General features: G+C 47.5%; 1 protein-coding gene across 2 annotated transcripts in view; it reads right to left on the bottom strand.

Annotated features, from left to right (window-relative positions):
* Window positions 1-572: 572 nt before the first annotated feature.
* Window positions 573-11,407, bottom strand: part of DIPK1A (divergent protein kinase domain 1A) — a 69,863-nt gene continuing 59,028 nt past the window's right edge. For both annotated transcript variants that reach the window (XM_029063725.1, XM_029063727.2), the window contains 2 exons: window positions 3,259-3,435; window positions 573-1,973 (listed from right to left, as the gene is read on the bottom strand). In XM_029063725.1, the coding sequence (XP_028919558.1) occupies window positions 1,161-1,973; window positions 3,259-3,435 (990 nt within the window). In that variant the 3' untranslated portion in view covers window positions 573-1,160. The remainder of the gene's footprint in view (window positions 1,974-3,258; window positions 3,436-11,407) is intronic.

The raw sequence follows: 11,407 nt of genomic DNA, 5'->3' as shown, positions 1-11,407 counted from the left end.
ATATTCCATAACGACACAGTTGAAGAAGAAAAGAACTTGGTTTCACTAACCCCCCCCCTAAATTTGAGTTTTGGGGTTAGGAAGATGGAGAGCCATTTTTTCTTGACTTTTTTGAAGTTAGACAAGTTCAACGCGACTTCCCGGATCCTGTCTGTTACACGGTCTTTGGTGAGCTAATGACGCCAACTCTGTTTCCCACCCACGGTGAAAATGGAGGAAGGTGTTCGGAGTTGAATTAGTGAATGTTTTATGAGAGGAGAGAACATTTTTTGAAGCTACTTTAGTGACCAACAACTTGCCACTTGGCTGTAACCAATTCATCTATTGATTCTGTATCGCGCCTCTACTTTACCGTTCCGCAGAGCTGACGAGAATTGAGAGAGCGTTTCAGCAACCGGGGGTGGTTGCCGGTTTTTTTTTTTTTTTGGAGGAATTCAGCTCCCGAAAGACTCTACTCAACCGCAGGCCCTCACCGGCAACTCGCTTCATCGAAAAGGTAACGAGATGTCACCAAATGCGCGGTAAGGTGCGTTCCAATATGAAATGAGATAATCACATTAATCACCCAGCTGCCTGTTCACACCAAGAAGTAATTTTAATTCTCACCACCCGCTTAGCAATTGAAATTTTCCATTAATGTGCAATTTTTGCCATGCTGAAATATTAGTAAACTTCAACCCCGAAAGTCTTTGAATTTTTTTTCGACGGCTGACCGGGCTCAATCTCGAAAGTTCCAAGAGCTGTCTTTTGGATAATCTCTCTACAACCTTTGCAAAATATCACCTTTCCGTGACTCGTATATTCATTCGCACGAGAAGGAAGCTTCTTCACAGCATAATAAAGTAGTCGTTAGTCAAGATGACCCAGTGAACGCTGTCGTCGGGAATCTGGTTTCGGCCGGTATCCTGGAAGTCTAGATCCTCCGGACAGGGTTACCATCCTCACCTACGGCTCTTTCCAAATCAATTCGATCGATCAGGTTCTCTCTGAGATGACCCGTTCTTCCTGCGAATCAAGACGACAGATCTTTGGAAGGAAAGCACAGAAGGGGAGTGAACGGGGCACGTGTCTGCATTAAATGGAAGTAAGTTTTGAAAAGAGAAACTTTGTTAAAGTGGTTAAATTTCCTGTAGTGGCAACAGTGTCTTCTGTCAAAGAAACTACGAGTCATTTGTGTGAGAGATTTTCTTCCACAGTAATGTCTTTAAGTTATTTAATATTAAAGAATGTTCCATTTCCATCTGCTGGGCTGTGATTTTAAGGGCAATGCACGAATACAGCTGTTTTTCTAGTTCTTCCCGGATTTCTGCAGGGGCCCCACGAAGCAAGTAGTCTTTGAGGAGTTGACATGCTTTTGCCAGATTTGGCTGTATCACATCTGAAGTGCACTTCATTTTGCTCTGATCACAAACAGTTCTACAATCCGTACCGTAAACGCAGTCCGTGTCGGACTCACAGTGACGATCTTTAATGAGTCTCTTCAGACTCATTTCTGGCACAATTTTTCTCATGTCCACCATTTTCAAATCGTACTTATCGTTGTACCCCAGGTTTTTGGCACTGGTGTCGCACATCAGAAAGTTGCCGTAAGGTCCGTGGAAAACATCCTCCACAAATTCCAGCAGTCCTATGGCGATCTTAGCCTTTCTAGGCCACGAAGGCGTAAACCACTGATCCATGCTTCTTCGGAGACCGGCGGGAATGAAAAGCTCAAGGATCCACGGAAGGCTTATTCCATAGAGAGAGGTATATTCGACTCGTTCCATCATGTAGAGATCGCCACAGAACCCCATTAATCTAGGTGTGTGCTCTTTATCCTGAAGAATTACCATGAGCAGAAACTCATTCAGTTGGAGAAGAGCCCACGCTGATTTGGCCTCTGGTAAGGAAACGCGACCATCTTTGTTTCCGTCCGCAACCGAGAGGATGAGATTGACTAATTCGGGTAGATTTCCTTGATCACCCAGTTTAGCCTGGGAGGAGTAATGAAAGTAAATTAGTTAAATTCACCAACACTGGATGATGCGTTGCTGTTCTTTTAAAAACAAACCAATTCCCCCCGCCACCTCCTGTTTACAACAGTGCTTGGCATAAACGCTTAAATACCGTAATTATTGTTGTTATTGTTATTATTATGGGCCTATGGCCCCGATTTCACTGATTAGTCAGGTAAGAAAAGGCTATACAAACGCAGAATTTCTGAAAGGTCACGAGAATTTTACAAGCCGTTCTCAGTTTGCACATGTTGTGCATCGCGGTACTATTCTAGATGTTTTCTACAATAAGAGTGGCCTAGTGGATAGAGGATGGGGCTGGGAGTCAGAAGGACCTGGGTTCTAATCCCCACACCTCCCCTTATTATTATTATTCCTATGGTATCTGTTAAGCGCTTACTATATGCCAGACACCGTATTAAGCACTGAGTGGATACAAGGAAATCAGGTTGGACCCACTCCCTGTCCCACACGGGGCTCACGGTCTCAATCCCCATTTTACAGATGAGGTAAACTGAGGCCCAGAGAAGTGAAGTGACTTCCCCAAGGTCACACCGCAGACAAGAGGGCAGAGCCGGGATTAGAACTCATGACCGTCTGACGCCCACGCCCGTGATCTATCCACTATACCACACTGCCTCACGACGTCACTTGTCTGCTGGGTGACCTTGGGCAAGTCGCTTCACTTCTCTGTGCCTCACCTCATCTGTAAGACGGGGATCAAGACTGCGAACCCCAAGTGGGACAGAGACTGTGTCCAATCTGATTTGCTCGTATTTATCCCAGCGCCTAGAACAGTGCCTGGCACATAGTGAATGCTTAATAAATACCTTTAAAAAAATATGGTACTATTTACGGAGAAGCAGCGTGGCTCAGTGGAAAGAGCACGGGCTTGGGAGTCAGAGGTCATGGGTTCGAATCCCGGCTGTGCCACTTGTCAGCTGTGTGACTGTGGGCAAGTCACTTCACTTCTCTGCCTCAGTTACTTCATCTGTAAAATGGGGATTAAGACTGTGAGCCCCACGTGGGACAACCTGATTCCCCTGTGTCTACCCCAGCGCTTAGAACAGTGCTCTGCACATAGTAAGCGCTTAACAAATACCAACATTGTTATTATTATTATTACGTAGAACCTGCCGACTGCAACGTGAATTTAAATGCTTGGAAAAGTACAACATGAGCCAAACGCACATTCATTCCATGCTCCCAAGGATACGGACTAAAGGAGAAATGGATATTGAGGGTAGAAAACGGCCATACTTACTTTAAAGAGACTATACACCATTTCTTTGAATTTCTGGACAGTTGTTCCTCGAGTTGGCTTATCAAACAGAACTATTTCTTTCCTTGGTTCCAATTCGGTCTCAAAATCAAGATGAAGAGCTTGTTCCATTTGGCATTTTACAACACCTTGTAGATTACCCCAGATTCCTAAATACATCTAAGTGAAAAAAAAAAAGAAAAAATATATATAATCTTATACTGAGAAGAACATCTCTTCCCCCTCTACTCACCTGCCCGCACCCCCTGAAAGACGTGGGGTAAAATGTGAACTTTTAAAGTCAGAAATCCCACATTTTTGTTAAAAGGGATTTTTTTTTTTTTTTGGTTGGGGGGGTTGGGGGCGGTGACAGTTTGGGAATTAGATGAAATATTTCTAATCCTCTTTTCACACAGTTCAACAAATTCTGAGGAGGCCACAACAATTCTAAAATGTGCTTATTCGGTCCCCTCCCCCAGAGGCTCTGGGAGCTTGGCCAGATGCAAATCTGGAAAATTTGCAACCCAAACTTTGCCAGATAATAATGTTGGTATTTGTTCATTCATTCATTAATTTGTTAAGCACTTAGTATGTGCCAAGCATTGTTCTAAGCGCTGGGGGGGATACACGGTGTTCAGGTTGCCCCACGTGGGGCTCACAGTCTTCATCCCCATTTTACAGATGAGGTAACCGAGGCACAGAGAAGTGAAGTGACTTGCCCGTGGTCACACAGCTGACCGGCAGCAGAGCGGGGTTTAGAACCCACCACCTCTGACTCCCAAGCCCGGGCTCTTTCCACTGAGCCACGCTGCTTCTCACGAGCGGGCAGGGCATGGCTGCTCTGATTGTGTCTCGGTGGGATCAGCCACCCTAGCCTCACGGTACTGCCGACGGACGACTGTAAACTCGTTATGGGCAGGGATCACGTCTGCTAATTCTGTTACACCGTACTCTCCCAGGCGTGCAGAACAGTTCTCTTGTACGTAGTGAGCGCTCAAAAAATAGCACTGATTGATCGATCTCCTTACCTTTCCTTTCCAAACTCCTTTCCAAGTTGTCTACCCCGTCCGCCCCTACTTCCTCTCTTCTAATTCTCTCCCTTGATACTTTCCGACCTGGCTTCGGCTCCAACTCCAAGGAAGCTGTCCTAAGGTCACCAATCACCACCTCCAACGGCCTCTTCTCTATCTTTGTCCTCCTCAACCGCTCGGCGGCCTCTGACGCCACAGACCACCTCCTTCTTCTGGGCGTCCTATCTAACCTTGCTTATTGACACCGACCTCTCCCGGTTCTCCTCCCATCTCTCCGACCGCTCCTTTTCGGAGTCTTTAGCCGGCTTCTCCCCTGCCTCTCACCCCTGTGACTCTGGGAATCCCTCGGGGCTCGGTTCTGGGTTCCTTTCAATTCTCCATCTGCAGCCGATTCCTCGGAGAGTTTGCTGAAGGAGCACGGCCTAGTGGAAAGAACACGGGCCCGGGAGTCAGGGGCCCCGGGTTCGGATCCCAGCTCTGCCACTTGTCTGCTGTGTGACTTTGGACGGGTCACTTATCTTCTCTGGGCCTCAGTTCCCTCATCTGCAAAACGGGGATTCAATACCTGTCCTCCCTGTACCCCCTTACACTGTGAGCCCTACGGGAGCCGGGGCCGCGTCCGACTCGATAAAAGACTGTAAACTCGTCCTCTGGACTGGAATCTCCTTTTGGGCAGGGAGTGTGACTCTTTATTGTTATATTGTACTATCCCAAGCGCTTAGTACGGCACTCAATAAATCCGACAGAATGGATGAACGAACCTTGTCTCTACCCCAGCACTTAGAGTGCTTGGCACATAGTAAGCACTTAACAAAAATCATAGTTATTATTGTTATCATGATGCCAGCAAACACTTTGGATTTCTCAGGAATGGGGAGAGATGTGTACAAAAACGTCTTAGAGAAGTGATTCGGGCTTGGGACGGTAGAGGCAGGGAGGCCTCCAAGGAGGTTAATACAGCGGAGGCTACAGACGTAATGATTGGCAAGTGCCAGGCCCATGGTAGTGGTTGTTTGAACACAGAGGAAGAAGCAGATCCTGGAGATGTTGGGAAAGGAAATAAAATCACCAGGGTTCACTTAGACTGAGGATTAGAGTTGACAGAGTGAGGAGTCAAGGGTAATACCAAGGTTGCAGGCTTCAGAGACTGGGAGGGTGGTGATGTTGTCAAATATGAGGAGGAAGAGAGGTAGAGAAGTGGAATTCACAGGGAAGGTGAGTTCAGCTTTTGATATCCTGAGCTGAAGGAACCAATGGGACATTCAGGTGGAGATGTCCTGAAGACAGGAAGAAATGTGAGAATGTAGGGAAAGTGAGAGGTTGGGACTAATAACTGTGACATTTGTTAAGCGTGTACTATGTTGTCAGACACTGCTCTAAGCCCTGGAGTGGGTACAAGAAAAGCAGGTTGGCCACAGTCCGACAGTCTTAATCCCCATTTCACAGATAACTGAGGCCCAGAGAAGTGACTTGTCCAAAGTCACAGAGCAGGCATGTGGCCAAGCTGGGATTAGATCCCAGGCCCCTCTGACTCCCAGGCCCACGCTCTTATCCACTAATAATAATAATGGTATTTGTTAAGAGCTTACTATGTGCAAAGCACCGTTCTAAGTGCTGGGGTAGATACAAGATGATCAGGTTGTCCCACGTGGGGCTCACAATCTTAATCCCCGTTTTACAGATGAGGTAACTGGGGCACAGAGAAGTGAAGTGACTTGCCCAAAGTCACACAGCTGACAAGCAGCTGAACTGGGATTTGAACCCATGACCTCTGACTCCCAAGCCCGGGCTCTTTCTACTCAGCCATGGTGCTGCTTCTCATACACAGAGGTGGTACCTGAAGTCATGGGGGCTGAAGAGCTATTTCAAGAGAGGGAAAGTAAAAAAGAGAGAAGGGGACTCAGGATGGAGGCTCACAGGATAGGGGTGAGTTATCCTCACTCAAAACTCAAAACAACTCCTCACTCTTGGCTTCCAAGCTCTCCATCCCCTTGCCCCCTCCTACCTCACCTCCCTTCTCTCTTTCTGCTGCCCACCCCCTACACTCCGCTCCTCTGCCGCTCACCTCCTCACAGTCCCCCGTTCACTCCTGTCCCGTCGTCGACCCCTGGCCCACGTCCTACCGCTGTCCTGGAACGCCCTCCCTCCTCGCCTCTGCCAAACTGACTCTCTTCCCTTCTTCAGAGCCCTACTGAGAGCTCACTTCCGCCAGGAGGCCTTCCCAGACTGAGCCCCCCTTTTCCTCTCCTCCCCACCTCCCCATCACCCCTACTCCCTCCCTCTGCTCTACCCCCTCCCCACCCCACAGCACTTGTGTATATTTGTACATACTTATTATTCTATTGATTTTATTAATGATGTATATAGATCCATAATTCTATTGATCTATTTTGATTTTTTTTGGTATTTGTTAAGCGCTTACTATGTGCAGAGCACTGTTCTAAGCGCTGGGGGAGAGCGCTTTTGCTGCTATCTTTTCATGCTATTGCTGCCTAATTGTTTGGCTTTATTGTCTGTCTCCCCCCCTTCTAGACTATAAGCCCGTTGTTGGGTCGGGATTGTCTCCATCTGTTGCCGAATTGTACTTTCCAAGCGCTTAGTACAATGCTCTGCACACAGTAAGCGCTCAATAAATACAACTGAATGAATGAATGAATGGGAGAGTACCACTGGATCAAGATATACATTCTCTGCCCTCCAGGAGCTTACAGTTTAACAGGGGACAGAAGCAAAAGTTATTACAAATAGTGAAAGCAGAACGAATAAGGACATAACAGGAAGTGGTACAAACCCGAGGACGGAAGAGCTAAAAACAGACATATATAGATGAGTGCTGAAGAGTGGAACAAAAAACCCCAAAGAGTTAAGGGTAGGTGTTGGGTTGGCACAAAGCAGTGTGGCCTAGTGGAGAGAGCGCAGGCCAGGGAATCAGAAGCACCTGGGTTCTAATCCCGGCTGCACCTCTGGCCTGCTGTGTGACTTTGGGCAAGTCCCTCCTCTGTGCCTCAGTTCCCTCACCTGTAAAATGGGGATTAAGACCGGGAGTTCTACGTGGGACGGGGACCGCGTCCAACCCGCCTTGCATCTACCCCAGCGCTTAGCTCAGTGCCTGGCAAACACTAAGCACTTAACGAATACCACAACTATTATTACGAGTGGGGCACTTGGGATGTTTTATTGGACGAGGCGGGATTTTTGGAAAGCCGTGGGGATGGAGAGAGCTGTCGTCTGGTGGATTTCAAGAGTGAGAGCCAGAGTCTCAAACTGGGGGGACAGCATGAACAAAGAGTTGGAGGCAGGAGAGTGGAGACAGAGTTAGAAGATGAGCTTGGGAGGAGCGAAGAGGGCGAGCTGGGGAGTAGCGTGAAGACAGCTGATATTTAAGATGGAGAGCCTTGTAGACAATAGTAAGGTGTATCGGCTTAATTTATTCATTCGGTCATTCACTTTTGTTTACTGAGCACTTACTGTGTGCACAGCACTGTACTAAGCGCTTGGGAGAGTACAATACAAAAATAAAATGACACATTCCCTGCTCAGAACGAGCTTACGGTCTAGGGGAGGGGAGTTAGATAATATAAGTAAAATAAAATGACAGATCTGTACATAAGTTCTGTGGGGCTGGGAGGGGGGAAGAGCAAAGGGAGCAAGTCAGGGTGACACAGAAGTGGGAGAAGAGGAAAGGGGGGGCTTAGTCTGGGAAGGCCTCCTGGAGGAGATGGGCCTTTAATGAGGCTTTGAAAACGGGGAGAGTAACTGTCCGGCGGATTTGAGGAGGGAGGGTGTTCCAGGCCAGAGGCAGGGCGTGGGCCAGGGGACGGCGGCGAGACAGACGAGATTGAGGCCCAGTGAGAAGGTTAGCACTAGAGGAGCGAAGTGCGTGGGCTGGGTTGTAGAAGGAGAGAAGTGAGGAATGAGGAGGCAAGGTGGTGGAGGGTTTTAAAGCCACTGGTGAGGAGTTTTTGTTGGATGCGGAGGTGGATGGGCAACTACGGAGGTTTTCGAGGATGGGGTGGCGACAAGTCCTGAACGTTTCTGTAGAAAAACGATCCGGGCAGCAGACCCAAGTATGGACTAGAGTGGGGAGAGTAGAGAGGAAGGTGTATCGCTATTGGAAGTGGAGAGATCTGTGCCGAGAGATGCTTCAAAAAAATGTTTCTTAGGAATAGCAGTAAGAGCAGCAGTATTTAGTGAGCACCCACTGGAGGTATTGCTTTGTACTAAGGGCTTGGGAAAGTCCAGCACGAAGAAATATTTATTTATATTAATTTCTGTCTGCCCCTCTAGACTGTGAGCTCGTTGTGGGCAGGGCACGTGTCTGTCTGTTGTGCTATACCCTCCCGAGCGCTTAGTACAGTGCTCTGCAGACAGAAAGCGCTCAATGAATACAACTGAATGAATGAAATAAAATCGACGCCCCTCCCTCCCGCCGCCCACAAGGATCTTACACTTTAATGCCGGGGGAAGACGTTCATAAAAGTATTTAAAACTGTTACAATCAAATAATAAACAATTCAGTTGAATAAACATATATATACAGATGGCCTGAGACAGGGTATGATAAATAGATGGCTGCTGGGTTTGCTTAGCACTGGGAATTAGGGAAAACTTGGTGGAAGGGGAGGAATTTTAGGAGTCCATTGTATACGGTCATCGATGTGGCCTGACAGATTTGGGGAGGAAGGGAGGTCCAGGCCATGGGAATAGTGTGAGCGAAGAAATGGGAGGTAGCAGGGTTTGCTTGCTCCCTTTATTCACCCCCATTCAGCCCCAAAGCACTTATATATTTATGTCGAGAAGCAGCATGGCCTAATGGCAAGAGCCTGGGCTTGGGAGTCAGAGGTCATGGGTTCTAATCCCATCTCCGCCACTTGTCTGCCGTGTGACCTTGGACATGTCACTTCACTGTGCCTCAGTTGCCTCATCTGTAAAATGGGGATTGAGACTGCGAGCCCCATGTGGGACAGGGATTTGTCTCATCTGATTATGTTTTTATCTACCTCCAGTTCTTAGACCAGTGCCTGGCACAGCGTGGCTTACTGGAAAGAACCCAGGCTTGGGAGTCAGAGGTCGTGGGTTCTAATCCTGGTTCTGCCTCTTGTCAGCTGTGTGGGTTTGGGCAAGTCACTTAACTTCTCTGTGCCTCAGTTACCTCACCTATAAAATGGGGATGAAGACCATAAGCCTCTCGTGGGACAACCTGATCTACCCCAGCACTTAGAACAGTGTTTGGCATGTAGTAAGCACTTACCAAATACCATAATTATTATTATTAGTAGTAAGTGCTTAAAATACTATTAATTAATGTACATATCCGGAATTTATTTATGTCATCTGTCTCCCCATCTAGGCTGCCAACTCCTTGTGAGCACGGAACGTGTCTGTCACACTGTACTCTCCCAAATATAATGCTCTTTGCTCAGGAAACGCTCAATAAATACAACTGATCGCTTGGGAGCAAGGTCCAGCGAGAAGGCTCTAGCTTGGAAGGAGCAGAGAGAGCCCGCTTGTTCTGCAGAGATGTGAAAAGCCATCGAAGGGATGTGAGGAATGGAGAGATGGGTGGCAAGCAATGTTTCAGGAGGCGTTCTGTGCAGCACTGTGCCGTAGAGAGCGGGGTTGGGAGCAACTGGAGGCAGGAGGAGGCTGACGCAGATTCTTTACCTCAGAATCAAAGATCAAACCTCTCCTCTTCTCCCACTCCCTCCTGGGCCGCCTTTACTCGCTCCTTCATTCATCCTCCCTCCCATCCCCACAGCACACATGTATAGATCTGTAATTTATTTATTTAATAATAATGTTGGTATTTGTTAAGCACATACTATGTGCAGAGCACTGTTCTAAGCGCTGGGGGAGATACAGGGTCATCAGGTTGTCCCATGTGAGGCTCACAATCTTCATCCCGTTATTTATCTTCATTATTTATCTATTCACATTAATGTCCGTCTCCCCCTCTAGACTGAGAGCTCCTTTTGGCCAGGAATGGGTCTGCTTGTTATTATACTGTGCTTCCCAAGCGCCTTAGTACAGTGCTTTGCACACAGTAGGTGCTCAATAAATGACTGAATGAATGAATAAATGAATGAACCAATGCCCATGTTAGTGCTGAGAAGCAGTGTTGCCTAGTGGACAGAGCACGGGCCTGGGAGTCGGAAGGACCTGGATTCCAATCCCAGCCCTGCCACTTGCCTGCTGTGTGACTTTGGGCCAGTCCCTTCACTTCTCTGGGCCTCAGTTCCCTCATCTGTAAAATGGGGATTAAGACCGTAAACCCCATTTGGGACAGAGACTGCGTCCAACCCAATTATCTTGTATCTACTCCAGTGCTTAGTTCAGTAGTACAGTGCCTGGCACATAGTAAGCACTTAACAAATACCATTAAATAAAAAGTCTAATACAACAACAGATGTTATTGCTACTCTCTTGACTATCTTTCACGACCACAATGCTAGACAATCCCAAATGACTTCCAGACATCCTCAGGTCCACTCAATCCCCTAAACTGTTGCAAAATCCACAAATCAACTCTGGGGCAAAACAGTTTTCATCAGAACTAATATCTAATCCTGAGGGCCCTGGCACCTTGTCTCCTTATAATAATAATAATACTAATAATTATGATCTCTGTTAAGCGCTTAGTATGTGCCAAGCACTTTTCTAAGCGCTGAGGCTGGACGTAGTCCCTGTCCAAAGGGGGTTCACTGTCTTAATCCCCATTTTATGGATGAGGTAACTGAGACATTGAGAAGTGAAGTGACTTGCCCAAGGTCACACCGCAGACAAGTGGCAGAACCTGGATTAGAACCCACGTCCTCCGACTCCCAAGCCCGGGCTCCGTCCGCTACGGCGTCCCGCTTCGCAATGATCGAGTGATCAAAACGTTGAATGAAGATAACGGCAGAGACTCAGGTTTTTACTGCCCGGAGGGAGGCAATGGTAGGCCACTTCGCTAACTTTACCAAAAAAACTCTACGGAACAAATATCAGAACAACTTTATGCCAGAAGACGGGACGTTTTGCAGAGGGTGTGCCCACGGAGTCACTGGGGGTCGGAAACGACTCGACAGGATTTTAAAAATAATAATAATAATGTTAGTATTTGTTAAGCGCTTACTATGTGC

The sequence above is a fragment of the Ornithorhynchus anatinus genome, chromosome 4 (assembly GCF_004115215.2).
Source record: "Ornithorhynchus anatinus isolate Pmale09 chromosome 4, mOrnAna1.pri.v4, whole genome shotgun sequence".
NCBI classification, from domain to species: domain Eukaryota; kingdom Metazoa; phylum Chordata; class Mammalia; order Monotremata; family Ornithorhynchidae; genus Ornithorhynchus; species Ornithorhynchus anatinus.
The sequence above is the reverse complement of the archived record's forward strand: the minus strand, read 5'-3'. Positions and strand labels throughout refer to the sequence as shown.